The sequence below is a fragment of the Lactuca virosa genome, chromosome 8 (assembly GCF_052849685.1).
Source record: "Lactuca virosa cultivar CGN04683 chromosome 8, Lactuca_virosa_CGN04683_v6, whole genome shotgun sequence".
NCBI lineage: Eukaryota > Viridiplantae > Streptophyta > Magnoliopsida > Asterales > Asteraceae > Lactuca > Lactuca virosa.
This window is the reverse complement of record NC_136433.1, coordinates 227,961,518-227,976,494: the sequence shown is the minus strand read 5'-3', so window position 1 is coordinate 227,976,494 and position 14,977 is coordinate 227,961,518. Positions and strand designations below refer to the sequence as shown.

Here is a 14,977-nt window from a genome sequence, read left to right as displayed (position 1 = left end):
CCTACATACCACCATTAACAGAGTCCAACCTAGTTTTCCAAACTAACCCTCATCACTAATTTCTTAATATTTTAGTTCCCAAACTAAATCAAAGCGGGGTCAAACTAAGTTTCTCAAACTTGACAATTTTGGTCCCTCAAACATAAGTTTTCTTTATAACCATAAACTAACTTTCTAATAATCTTGAAACCATTAAATTCACTAATATTACTTTATTATATTAATTTGTGTTATTTAATTTGTTTCTATTAAGTTTAATGATCCATAGTTTACTTATTTTCCAAAAAATTTTGTTTACCAAAAATGATAAAAATTCTAACTCCAAAATAAGAGTGTAACATATATTTTTATAAAAAAATGTATTATAAGTGACTTTATTCCTTATGAAATCTGTGTAATCAAAGAGAATTTGTAATAACATTTTGGTACAACATATTATAAGAATGCTACTAGGTACCCATTGAAAGAGCAATATTGTGCATTTTAAACAAAAATGAAGGACTTGTGAGTTGGATCATTATAATAACTATATGACTCGTACTGTCACAACTCCAAACCAAGGATGGCAGAAACGTCCGGGGGTGGAGGACTTCATGTATAGTATCACAACAACGAGTATAATAGTGCCCAAAGTGAATACAACCATCATAAATATAATTGAAAAAGTTATACAATAGTATGTGTTTACATGTTTCCAAACAATTACACTTATGATGACAAAAATGAAATGTTTGACGATTTAATGTCCCATCCTCAAAAGCGGTTGATTTCCTGTTATCACTGAATTCCTGAGAATACAAGTAGTTTGAAAAAGTGTCAACAATTAAGTTGGTGAGTTCATAAGAGTTTTGTTTGAGAAAGAAACCGTTTTCCTTGTAAAAGCAACAAAGTATGTTTCCAGAAAATTCAATATTTTCTTTATTAAGTAAAATGAATGCTTCTATGTTATGCGATAATGAACCCTAGAGGTACCCATAGATTCCTTGTAACACCGGGTTCATGGTATGATTTTATTTAAGTTTTTATCTTAATTTTGCCACGAACTCGGCGAGTCTGCGTCCCGACTCGCCGAATAGCAGCAGGGTGGACACGGGTTTTGAGCGGTGAACTCGGCGAGTCGATGCATGGACTCGGCGAGTCCACCTGTCTGGATGAAACTCTATTTTCAGACATTGCACCCTATTTTACCCATTCTAAAACACCCATTTCGTCCCATTCTCTTCCAGAAGAACTGTAGAGCGAAACCCTAGCCCATTTTGATCCTTGTGAGTGATTTTGGCTTGGTGAAGGAAGTTTGAAGCTTAGAAGAAGAAGGAGGAAGTTGGAGGGTGCAAGGAAGTGTGGTAGATCCGAAATCTACCCTGGGAGAAGCTCCTAACCAGGTAAGAAAGCTCCTTCTTGATCCTTAGTAAAATAGATTCCCTTTTGTCCCTTATATGTGGATTGCAAGCCCTTAAACCTCCCAAACTCCGTGTGTTTATGCCCTAGGAGCTTAGATTTATGGTTTGGAACCATTGCATGTCTCAGTTTTGGCCAGAATGGGTGAAGAGTCGAAGGGTACTCGGCGAGTGCCAAAGTGCACTCGGCGAGTTCCATGAAGATGGCCTTAGACTCGTCGAGTTGGATAAACAACTCGGCGAGTCCTATGAAGATTGCTTGGTACTCGGCGAGTCGTTCTTCAAACTCGGCGAGTCCCTTGAATATAGCCTTGAACTCGACGAGTTGTTCTTCCAACTCGGCGAGTCATATGATCAGTCACTAGGATAAGAAGGGTTTAAGTGTAGGAGGTCCAACCCTCCGTAGTCGCACGTGGAATTAGCAATTTAACGTGTAGCTATAATCCCAGAATCTCCAAATCTCCAAGGTTGATGTTCTGATGGAAGATTGGAGCGATTTGTGAGATCTGTTCGTCGGACTCGGCGAGTCACCCCCTTGGACTCGGCGAGTCCAGTCGCGGGTTTGTTAGTTGTCCCCGTCTAGCGAGTCAGGCTGACTCAGTGAGTGGGAACAGGGACCCGATGAGTCAGAGTCGGGCTAGACATAGAAGGACTCGGCGAGTCGCCATATGGACTCGGCGAGTCCAGTCAATCAGAAGGTTGACTTTGACCAAGGAGTTGACTTTGACCAGTCATTTGACCTTAGGGGTATTTATGAGTACCTAATCCATGTTTACGGATTTATAGCCGGAGGGATTACCGGTGCGGCAGCCAGGCGTAGTCTGAGCAGGTTTTCAGCAGCTACTCTCGAGGTGAGTTTCCTTCCAGTAGGGACGGGTCTAAGGCACCAAGGCCGGCCCGTATAGACGATATGTTAGTATCAGAGTGTGGGCGGAGCCCGTATCTCATAGCTGAGTTTGATTGTGTTATATGCCAGTATGATAGAATTGCTTATACTTGTTGTCTGTGTGATACTTGTATGTTATGGCTTAGTAGCGGAGTGTGGGCGAGGCCCGTATCTCCATGGATAACAGAGTGTGGGCGAGGCCCGTATCCCTATGGGTGTGGGCGAGGCCCGTATCCCTTAGTTACTCATTATATGATTGCATGGTATGTGGCATTATAGGGGAACTCACTAAGCTTCGTGCTTACGTTTTATAGTTTTGTTTTCAGGTATCTCTTCAGCTAGGGGAAAGGAGCTGGCACGGTAGCGGCATATCATACACACTCTTGTTTCCGCACTATGGATTTTCTGGGATGTACTCTGAATATTTTACTATGATGTTACCGATTTTCAGACATAAATTAATATTATGAATGTTTTGTAACGATGTTTTCTGTATTAACCTAATTTAAAAATGAAATTTTTAATTGGTATTTTTGGGATTTTACATTCCTTCTATAATCGCCCAGTGTATATAAGTTATATAAAATTTAAGTTGAATAAACCGTTGAATATAATGGGTCGGCCCTAGGTCCACAACCAAACAAGGAACAGGAGATGATGCGGGCCCACCAATTCTAGGTCGATTGTGACTAGATTCTTATATAACTCTATCATATACACTTAACAATTGTAGCTGAAGTCTAACAACTCTAGCTTTATGTAGTTTTAATAGAAATATGTTCCAAAGAAAATCCTATATTTTCCTTATAAAAGTTAGGTAGTCCTAAATCCCAATACCGAAAATAAACAAGTATTTTCCATACTTAAGGATATAAAAGCGATTTTAAATCGGCATAAAACCCTTTTTAAAGTTGGGTGGTCCTAAATCTTAGGACCGAAAACAAACAAGTATTTTCCATACTTAAAGATATAAAAGCGATTTTAAATCGGCATAAAATCCTTTTTAAAGTTGGGTGGTCCTAACTCCTAGGACCGAAAACAAACAAGTATTTTCCATACTTAAAGATATAAAAGCGATTTTAAATCGGCATAAAATCCTTTTTAAAGTTGGGTGGTCCTAACTCCTAGGACCGAAAACAAACAAGTATTTTCCATACTTAAAGATATAAAAGCGATTTTAAATCGGCATAAAACCCTTTTTAAAGTCAGGTGGTCCTAGATCCCAGGACCGAAGACAAGTGTTTTTCCATACTTAAAGATATTTCCTGTGAGTTAAATCGACATAAATTGCTAATTTAAAAGTAAGAACCCGTATATCTTATGATTTGTTAATACCACATGTGAGTTATTGTAACCATGCTAAGACCCAGACGGCCTTGTAATACGACGTTCTTCAGGTGTCGGAAACGAAATGACATTTGTCACCACAGACCTGCCGGTCTAGCTGTTGCAAGCAGCTTAGGTGCGGGCTTCTCAGACCCAATATAGATCTATACACAACTATCATGCTCTCCCTACAAGAGACTCTGGTTACAATTTACAGGACTTTTGATTTTGCTACCATGAAGGTAACACGAAGGGAACATCTCACAAATTTATTCATTAACAGATTTACGTGAACTGAACTGAAAACCTTTGGTAAATAAGTTTGAAATGTAAATGATACATAAACTATACATATTATAGTTTATCGAACGTTTGTAATGTAAAAGAACTCTTTTATGAAAATACATTAGTACTATGAATCCATAAACTATGCTTACTATAGCTTATTATATGTGTTCTAAATGAATGAAGAATCTTATCATGAATGACTAAATTTCAGTTTATGATGATAAACTAACAAGAAAACACATTCAATATTTAGAACTTATTGTTATACACTTTGCTCAACATAATACAAAGTGTTATGAAAGTTATAAGCTGTTAACTAGTTTTTAAGCTTTCTGCACTGTTTTTAGAAAAATCATAGAAAAATCATACGAAGTCAAAAACTGAATCCGTAAATTCTGAGAGTTCATAAAATGTGTCTAGTTTATTCATCATTTTTATTATGATTTTTAGAAGTCTTTAACTTGTGTTAAAATGTTCATATTCACAGACTGGTCCGAATTCGTTTCTGAAATGATAGGCAGTTTTGTAAAAATCACCATAAATCGTAGAAAAATCGTATAGAGATGTGCAAGTAGTCATTTTAAAGGTATGAACCTAAAATATTTGCATATTAAACAGTTTTCAAAGATATTAAGGTTAAGACAGTCAAAACAGTCTGTGAATAAGACTCAACTTTTCTGATGAAAGCTGTTGTTTGAATTTAGTTAAGTGTTTGGTATTTTAACTTGTATTCCCCCCTGAAAACTGAAGAAAACATGAAAATGTAGGGGTATGAACTCACCTTGAGTGATGACTTGAAGAGTGGAAGGTCGAAGACGAGGAGTATTCATCAAGAACACTTGATGAACACGTGAGTGTTTGGATGATCCTAAGAACGATTTTTCGGTGTTAAGATATGAGTCAATGATCCAAGAGCGTTATGAAATTATGGAATGACACTAGAGTTTAGATGGAATACTTACCAAAAAGTGCTGTAGCAACTCAAGAACACTTGCACAAGGTGGTGGAAAGTAGAGAGAAAGAAGCTTTCTTTAGTGGTGATATGAGAAGTGTGTGTGTTTGAAATGAGCAAGTAACTCAAGAAATCCTCCAGGGATTTCCTTATATGGAAGGTTGCTGGAGCAACTTGTGAGCTTGAAGTGATGTGTGCATTGGTTTGTATGATGTTGATAAGGTGGGAAGTGAGAGGGTGACACATGGAAGGCAAGTGGGCACACTTGACCCACTTGTGGGGTTAATATCTTCTTAATATAAACTAATGATTTTTAATTAATAAATACAAAAAAAATAATTAAAATAAGAGTTATGGGGTTCTAAAATGGTAAAATATGGTTTTGGGTGAAAATCCCACGTTAAAATCATGAAAAACGGGCTTAAAACGAAGTCGTGGTCGAAAACCGGGTGAAAAATGGAAAAATCCGAAGTCAGGGCTTGGTTACTGAAGTGGATCCGAAGGGAAGAACACCCGCGGTTCGGAGGTTGCGGTCTGCCTGGCTGAGGTTCGCCTGGCTGCGGTCGGCTCGGCTGCGGTCCGGCTTGGCTGCGGTCGGATTGGCTGCGGTCGGCTGGGCTGCGGTCCGGTTGCGGCTAGGTGGCTGCGGTCTTCAGCAGCCTTGGTCCTTAGTAGTCCCACTCCGGTCCAAGTAAGGTTTGGTCCCTATAGGGGGACTTCGGTTCAAGTAGGGTTTGGCCCTTATAGAGGGACTCCGGCCCTAAAAGGCTATTTTCTAAGGTATCTTCCCGTTTCGCATGGTTTTTCACCAAGTTAATGGTCGGGATGACTATAAAAAGTTTGAGAGAGATTTTGAGAGAGATTTGGGAGAGATTTCCCATACTTGGAGAGATTTCACATACTTGGAGAGATTTGGGAGAGATTTCACATACTTGGAGAGATTTCACATACTTAGAGAGTTTTGGGAGATATTTCACATACTTGGAGAGATTTGAGAGAGATTTCACATACTTGGAGAGATTTCACATACTTAGAGAGTTTTGGGAGAGATTTCACATACTTGGAGAGATTTGGGAGAGATTTCACATAGTTGGAGAGATTTGGGAGAGATTTCACATACTTGGAGAGATTTGGGAGAGATTTCACATACTTGAAGAGATTTTACATACTTAGAGATACTTAGAGAGTTTTGGGAGAGATCATACTTAGAGAGATTTAGGAGAGATTTCGCATACTTGGAGAGATTTCACATACTTAGAGAGTTTCGGGAGAGATTTCACATACTTGGAGAGATTTGGGAGAGATTTCACATACTTGGAGAGATTTCACATACTTAGAGAGTTTTGGGAGAGATTTCACATACTTGGAGAGATTTGTGAGAGATTTCACATACTTGGAGAGATTTCACATACTTGGAGAGATTTGGGAGAGATTTAATCTTAGCCATTATTATCGTATAATCTCGTAATGCAAGGTTCGTGAACCCCGTTATGTTTCGTTTATGATTATTTTAAGTCCCCGAAAGGGTCCTTAGTCGTGTTTTGATGCGTTTAACTCCCTTTTTAGGGTTTTTACATTATTAACACATAGATTCTTTGAGACACTTGAATTTTTGACATAAAGATGCACATAGAATAACTTTTAACATACAAGTACTAGTTAAGTTGACTGGTTTGACTTGTTGACTTTGACTTTGACTTTGACTTGAATTGACGGTTGTCACACGTACCAACTACTGCCTCAACTATAATAGTAAAATTCTATAGTGGTTGTCATTACTACCTTTATTTGATGGATACTATGAACAAGAGCAGGTGTGTAAGTTCACCTTTGAAAGTTGGTTGCATCAAGGATCAGAATTCAAAACCATGAAATGGTAACGACCTTTCACCTAAAGTAGATTGCACATATTAGTAACAAAAAGAAAGCATGTTGTTATTTTCCGTATTTTGACACTTTATTTCTTGTTTTTTTAGGTGCTATTTGATATGTTTCAAAGGAATTCCAGACGAAGAGGTTGCAAAGTAGCAATATACTTTCATTTGTATGCGTATTATAACATTCAACTTTCATTTTTTTTCATACTTCATGTTTTCTTACCAACACATTGTACTATGAAACTCGAACCAATTATGACATTGTATTATCAATTTCTTCCGATTAAAGCTAAACAACCTAAAATGTACCTATTAGTCTATAAGTAAATTACCCTTCATGGGTTATGCTTAATATGACTCTTTTATAAGCAGTTGGTATATATGTTTCATAATTCAAAACGATGGTTTAATGCTTGTGATAATAAAGTAAAATATTTATTTGTATATTATAACTTCTTTCCAATCTTAGTTTACTGTATTAGAAATCTCAAAGACCATTTTCACAACAAAAGAAAGTTTGATATTGTACTTTTTATTTGCAAAATGATAAAAAATAATAATGTCTTAGAGAATTTCGTAGGTCCGACTTGCAAAATTCTCCACAAAATACTAAAATATCCGATTTTCAATAAAAAAAGAGAGATATCATGCTTTCTTTTGTAATGAAAAGGGATAATGACTTAAAATGCTAATATATTTTTCGAGTTGTACACATTTGGTCACTGAGTATTTTTTTCGTTCACATTTACCCCTTTAACTTGTTAAACTGTACACATTCAGTCCTTATGATTAGCTACTCCAAGTTAGCCGGAAAAAAGTGACTTAATAGGGTAATATATTTCTAAATTTGTATACATTTAGTTCTTAATATTTTTGTACACATTTAGTCCTTAATATTTTTTTGTTTCAAAATAAGTCATTTTTGTTTTTGTACTCATTCAATACTTATGAATGATTTCTTTAAGTTTTTCTAATGACATCTTACGTGGGACAATTATTAATGGGGTGTTTGGGGCTGTTGATGCTTCTGGCCATCGTGATCTCGACTGCTTGGTTGCGTAGGTTTTGTGGTGTAGCTTAGATCTTGTGTTCTAAACGTCGTAACTTCTTCATACGATATTGGATTTTAAAGATCTTTATATCCACGTGTTCGTTTTTTGAGTTTACTACAACTTTCATTAAGATTATTCCCGTTAAAATGTAATATATTTTACTTACGATTTTATAAAAAAAAACATCCATACATGCATTCATAAAAAACGTATGGATATAAAGATCGTAAGTAAAAATATATTACTTTTTACCGAGAGCAATCTAAATGAAAATTATAGTAGACTAAGATACGAACGCATGAATATAAAGATCGTTAAAATCCGAGATTCTATGAAGAAGTTATGACGTTCAGAACACATGACCTAAGCAACCAAGTAGTCGAGATCGCGATGAAGATAAACATCAAAAGCTCCAAACACCTCATTAATGATTGTCTCACGTAAGACGTCGTGAGAAAAACCTAAAGAAAATTATTCATAAATACTAAATGAGTATAAAAACAAAAATGACTTATTTTGCAACAAAAAAATATTAAGGACTAAATGTGTACAAAGTGATAAATATATTATCCTATTAAGTCATTTTTACCGGCTAACATGGAGTAGCCGATCATAAGGACTAAATGTATACAGTTTAACAAGTTGAAAGGTAAATGTAGACGGAAAAAAACTTAAAGACAAAATGTGTACAAATAAAAAAATATATTACCCTTTTAAGTCATTACCTATAATGAAAAAGATCACAAATAAAACTTAAAAAAACAATTTTTTTGTAAGCTTTTAGTATTGTGCAGAGAATTTTACATGTTAGACGTACAAAATTCTTTAAGATTTTTTTTTTTTGTTTTTTTGTTTTTGGCATTTTCTAAGTTAAAAACTACAATCCAAATTTTGTTTAGTTGTGAAAATGGTTTTAAAGATTTTCAACAGAAAAACTTCAATTTTTTTTTTATTTTTTTAAAACTTGTGATTGTAAAAAAAGTTAGATTTTTTTAAATGATGTAGTTTTGATGATGATATTACCACATCATTATTTCATAGATAACATATGAATTTTACAGATAACATCTGAAAAATTGATAACTAGTTTGATGATTAAACTAATTTTGATTATTTTTTAATAAAAAATAATAAGATTAGACATATTTGTTTTTTTATAATTTATATCTACAGACTACTTTTTATTATACTATTAGTTTTTATAATTTTTTTTTTGGAAATTAAGTTATAGTTAGGTGAAATTGTAATAAATGATTAGATCTTTTAAAATGTGCATTATTTAACTAGTCCCATCCTCCACCCCATATTTGACAATTTTACTGGGGTACAGACGTAATTTTCACTGAACACACGCATCTCTCCACCTATTTCTACGTTTCCCTCCCCATGCTCCTCTAGACTCCTACGATCTCTCCTCGCCGGCGACTACCAGAGAGAGGTGGACGACCATCATCAAACGCTGTCGTATAAACAATTCTATACCCATGGACGCAAATTCAGCAGAATTTGAAGCGATTTTGAAGGAAATAGAGCGTGCTAATAGCAGTAGCACAAGCTACACCAAAAACGACGATCAAGAATGGAAAACAGTATCGTATAAGAAATCAAGACGTAAACCCACTAATAAAGCTCCTGAAAATTACCCCGATCACGGCTCCGGAAACGGTAACATTTTCCGGTCGATCGAACAACAATCGGAGGATCGTCGACGAAGAGTAGTTGAATCTCAAAAGGCTGCCGCCGCTGCCATTGATGCAGCAGCTGATGATGCTCCTCTCCGCGCCGGTGATGATGGCGACGAAGACGGCAGTGATGTGGATAACTTGGCCGGACCGGAGAGCGGGAAGGGGGAGGTGAAGAAGAGTAAACCTAAGAAATTGAAAAAACGTAAAGTTACTGTTGCGGAGGCTGCATCGAAGATTAATGATTCTGATCTGGCCGTTTTTCTTGTTGATATAACGGTAATTAAACATCCAATTTTGATCTGCTAGAACTAATGTATTTTCAATCGAATTGATTGGACCTCGAAAAAAGAAATTGAAATCTGATTTGCTGTTTTTGCAATAGGAATCGTATGAATCACAACCAGACATACGGCTAATGAGGTTCGCCGACTATTTTGGTCGAGCATTTGCTTCCGTGAACGCGTCTCAGTTCCCATGGATGAAAACTCTCAAGGAGGCTTCCGTCGAGAAGATGATTGATGTAAGAGCATCCTCTTCCTTTTTATCACTTTTAAATTTCACTTTTTAAGCTTATGACAGCCTACCTACTTTTGATGATCTAGAAGATTCTCCAAAGATTCATCATCATACATTTGGATTTTTGTTTCTCTGTATCCCAAGCTTTACTTTCCAGAGGAATATGCTACTGATGAGTACAAAACTCCTTTTTAGACTGATTTAGTTGACTTTATGCAGATCCCTTTATCACATATTTCTGAAGATGTTTATAGGACATCAGCAGACTGGCTTAACCACCAACCTGTAGATGCTCTTGGGTCCTTCGTTGTGTGGTCCTTAGATAACATACTTGCAGACCTGGCTCTCCATCAAGGGGGTATCAAGGGTTCAAAGAAGGCGGTTCACCAAGAACCTTCAAAATCTCAGGTAAATGGTCTATGAACAATGGTATAAACCATGATATGTTTAACAATGATGATGTATAGATGTTCTCAAACAAGAAATTTGTTTTATTCAAAAACTGAGCTTTTTCTTGAAACATTGACTGATGTTTCATATTGATCAAGGATTATGCAATTATCATGACAGGTTGCCATATTTGTGGTTCTAGCAATGGTACTAAGGCGTAAGCCTGATGTTTTAATCGGCCTTCTTCCAATAATAAAAGAGAGTTCTAAATATCAAGGGCAAGATAAGCTTCCAGTCCTATTGTGGACTATCACACAGGTAACTATTCAACTAATCAAGACATTTACTATCTTCTAGAAGATAACAATAAACATCAATAAGATTGGATTTTGTATAGGCTTGTCAAGGGGACCTGGTTGTGGGGCTTTTCATGTGGGTGCATTTGCTCTTGCCATTAGTCAACAGTAAATCAGGTGGTAATCCTCAATCCAGAGACCTTATTTTGCAGTTGGTTGAGAGGTAAGAAACATCTATATTATTGTACTTTCATTTTTTTCTTTTACAATGTTGTACTTTAGTAATTTTTCTTATCAAGGCATGTACTTTGAAAAATATATCCAATAAACTCTGACCTCATTTCTAATTTGGTCACCAGATTTAAAATTTTTTACTAGTTTTCGAAAAAGCATTAACTTTTCACTCATTTATACTTTACTTCCATTTAAGTGTGCTTTTATTTTCTCAGATATTTTATAAAACATCATTTATACAAAGTACAAACAACAATTTTATTTGTAGGATTGTATCTTCTCCAAAAGCTGGTACAATTTTAGTCAATGGTGCTGTAAGAAAGGGGGAGCGTGTGGTCCCACCTTCAGCTCTTGAGCTTCTTATGAGAGCTACCTTCCCTTCTCCTTCATCTCGTGTCAAGGTACTTTCAGTTATTTTATAGCATCCTACTTTCATTTCATTTTGTTACAGCATTGTATTTTCAGTTGTTTTTTCTTATCAAGACATTATAGTTACAATTCTTTTTCTTATTTGGACTTTATACTTTGAAAAATTTATCCAGTTATAATGCATCACATTGCTATATATGTTGCTATTTCTTGCATATAACCCTTTTATGATGATAAATTTCAAATTTCTTTTTACATAAATGAGTAGAATTTAAAGTAACGAAAATGGATTTGGTATAATTTTGTAACAGGCAACTGAGAGATTTGAAGCAGTCTATCCCCTTTTGAAGGAGGTTGCTCTTGCTGTTGCCCCTGGAAGTAAAGCTATGAAGCAACTTACACACCAGTTGTTACCTATTGCTGCAAAAGCTGCTGCTCAAGGCAAGAAAACTTTTTATTTTATTTTTTTTTTATTGCTAATTGGTCAAACCCGTAAAAAATTAAAAATTTAGCTCAAAAGAAAACGAGCTAAAAAGTCTCTCAAAGCACATTTACGTCTTTATAATGTCCTAGATCTCCTTACTCAAAAAGTCGAATCATTATTTTAATGATAGTGTTATACTAATTGTTTATGAATTTCAATGTAAATAAAAAACAAAAAAGTCTAATATTTAACGTCTGTTTACAGGCAACTCTGCTATGGCAAGTGAAGCTGGCGACATATTCCTATGGTGTTTGACTCAAAACCCAGACTGTTATAAACAATGGGTAAAACTATAATATTGAATGCGCCTTTTGATATTTTTCATCACAACTACATGAAACTACATTGATATTTCTGTGGGTCTCACTTAAAAAAATTGAAAACAGGATGACATTTATCTCGATAGCCTTCAAGCTAGTATTGTTGTTCTAAGAAAGCTGTCTGATGAGTGGAAGATTTACTCGGTTAAACATTCGAATCTTGAACCTTTAAAAGCAACCTTGAAGAGTTTTAGAGATAAGGTAAATCCCTCTTGTCTATATAAGTTATTAGCTTTAGGCCATGTTTCTCTTTAATAATATATTTTAGAAAAACAACGCAAATTTTTGCTAATGTCTTGTCTCATCACAGGATTGGACATGACAAAATTTCTAGGGTTATTTTCAATTATAGAGGACGAGGAGGGCATTTTTGTCTTTTTACACAAACAACAGATCGAGAGCGAGTCATGTCCTACCTTGTTCCACCTTTTTGGATGGGATAAAAAATTGCAATTTTTGTCTTATTGACACCTGTCTTAGTCTCATTCCAACGAATGTCAAACACAGTAGTCAAATGGGGCCTTAAGGCCCCATGTGTTACTTAGGTTGTACTTTGTTTGGCATTCATTGAATAGGGACTAAGATATGAGTGTTAATAAGACAAAAATTATAATATTTTGATCCATCCAAAAAGGTGGAATAAGGTAAGACATGGACTCGATCTCGATCTGTTGTTTGTGCAAAAAGACAAAAATGCCCTTCTCATCCTTTATCATTGAAAATAGCCCTAGAAATTTTGTCATGTACAATCCGGTGATGAGACAAGTGTTAGCAAAAATGTGTGTCGTTTTCTAAAATATTTTGTGTAACAAATATGAAAACTAAAAGAGTAAACTACACGAATAGTCCCTATGGTTTAGGGTAATTTGCACTTTTGGTCCCTAACTTATTTTTTTAACTCGGAAGATCCCTACTGTTTGTTTTTGTTACGCGATTGGTCCCTGTCTTACTTAAAAAGACTCTTTTTCCCTTGATTTGTTAATTTCTTTAAATAAACACAACCCCAACCCCACCCCCTCATCTTACGTTACCTACCCCACTATTTTTCTCTATTTAAATAATAGTCTTTTTAGATAAGGTAGGGACCAAACGCGTAACAAAAACAAACAGTAGGGACCAAGCGCGTAACAAAAACAAATAGTAAGGACCTTTGGAGTTAAAAAAATAAGTTAGGGACCAAACACGCAAATTACCCTAAACCATAGGGACTATTCGTGTAATTTACTCAAACTAAAATTTGGTCTCCTTGTGGCACTCACTATATAGAATGAGAAGGCATTAGCTAGTGGAAGTAGTGTCAGCGAAGCATCGGTGAAAGATGCAGACAAGTATTCCAAGATGATATTGTCCAAATTCTCACGTGGGAATCATTGCTTGAAGGCTACAGCATTCCTCACTATTACAATGGCAGTGGGTGTAGCCTTTATTATCAAAGACCCTACAGTCTGGAAATTGAAACAACTCGCTGATTTTGACTTTTCTCATACTTTTACTTCCCTCTCTCATTAAAGACAGGGGCAGGGGCAGGGGCATAGAGGTAAATAGGTAAAGGTGAAGTTGACCTAATATAAAAATTAAAATAATTAAATGGGTAAATGGGCCTGTATTAGGACCCTGTATCCAGTTTACAAAGACATATATAGATATACAAGTATAAGGTATACCCAGAACTCGGCTTTTTTTTTTTTATATTGAATTTTTAAACCTTTTATGAATAGTATTGTCTTGTTTGATTATTATTGAAATAAATTGAAGAGAAAGAGTTCAAAAGATTGGGCAGGATTGGTTTGTCTTGTTTGATTATTTATGAAATAAATGAGGAAAAATATTAGTGCTTGGATTAGACTTTTGACTTTTGACTTGCTTTATTTTATGTCTATGATAGTTAAAGTTGGTATGTGTTTTCTAGTTGGATTTAGTATTCAAAGCACTTATAAGACATTATCTTCTCTTTAATAAGTATATGCAAATAATGTCATTTAAATGCTAAGGTAATTCCTTAAACCAGAGGGTGTTAAACATTCTCACTTTACACATTAGGACATTATCTTCCGTTAGAGATGGAGGCTTAGTGTTTGAGCCATTATCAGTGTTACTGATATTAATTGTTTGCAGACATAATAACCACTTTGATGCCAATTGTAGGTATATTAAGTGTAATATCTAAGTAATGATGGGGGATTGAATATAATAATTTTAAAGTTTAAATAATAATTTCTTATTATAAACATTTATGGTTAAAGCATAAGGTTGTTGTGGAACAACCCTTGATGCGAAGGTTTGAGTTGGTTATCCGAAAACTATAATTCATTCACACAAACAACTATCAAAAAATTATATAGTGATTTTCTAATAAATGAATAGAGAATGTAAAGATCATGGGTGCAAGTGTGATGTCCTTGGTATCTATTTTCTAGTATTAATTAATAAAAATTCAAGGTTACTTCGTTATTTGTAGTGAGGTAAAATGAAAAGGCATTTATTTATTATTTGGATTAACCTAGCTCTATATAGGCTTAGATTATTATATTCAAAGTAATTATTGTGTTATTGTATGCATAAATGTGGGCCAATCATTTTACTTATTTTAAGAAAGTGATTAATACATATTATTGAATTAAATATAATTGAAAAATACCATCTAATTTAACTAGAAGGGTATTTTAGTCAATTAACATAGATTTAATAAAGGAAATTTGCATATTTTAATGGATCATAGATTCTATTAATTTTAAAAATCCGATTTTACGAATTATAAGGTTTTTAATTCGGACATTCTAACAGAATATGTTTGAATATGTTCAAAAAAAAAATTTATTGAACAATAAAATAATAAAAATATTCTTGAACATATTTCTTGATCAAGACTTTAAAAATTTCTTATAGAATAACAAAATTCTCGAAC

The 14,977-nt window shown here is 34.9% G+C and overlaps 1 protein-coding gene across 1 annotated transcript; it reads left to right on the top strand.

Moving 5' to 3' along the window:
* The first annotated feature begins 9,085 nt into the window (after positions 1–9,085).
* Positions 9,086–13,844, top strand: LOC145132320 (uncharacterized). Its single transcript, XM_079067066.1, has 10 exons — positions 9,086–9,739; positions 9,846–9,983; positions 10,199–10,387; positions 10,550–10,687; positions 10,767–10,888; positions 11,168–11,300; positions 11,580–11,709; positions 11,957–12,036; positions 12,139–12,273; positions 13,339–13,844. Exons 1-10 carry the CDS (start codon positions 9,263–9,265, stop codon positions 13,579–13,581), a joined length of 1,785 nt encoding a protein of 594 aa, XP_078923192.1. The 5' UTR covers positions 9,086–9,262; the 3' UTR covers positions 13,582–13,844.
* The last annotated feature ends 1,133 nt before the right edge of the window (positions 13,845–14,977 follow it).

Bases quoted from the DNA above. Each gene is read 5' to 3' on its own strand.
- LOC145132320 (XM_079067066.1), top strand. From the start codon at position 9,263: ATGGACGCAAATTCAGCAGAATTTGAAGCGATTTTGAAGGAAATAGAG. The intron at 9,984-10,198 runs GTAAGAGCATCC...GACTTTATGCAG, and splicing joins CCGTCGAGAAGATGATTGAT to ATCCCTTTATCACATATTTC. The intron at 11,710-11,956 runs GCAAGAAAACTT...GTCTGTTTACAG, and splicing joins TGCAAAAGCTGCTGCTCAAG to GCAACTCTGCTATGGCAAGT.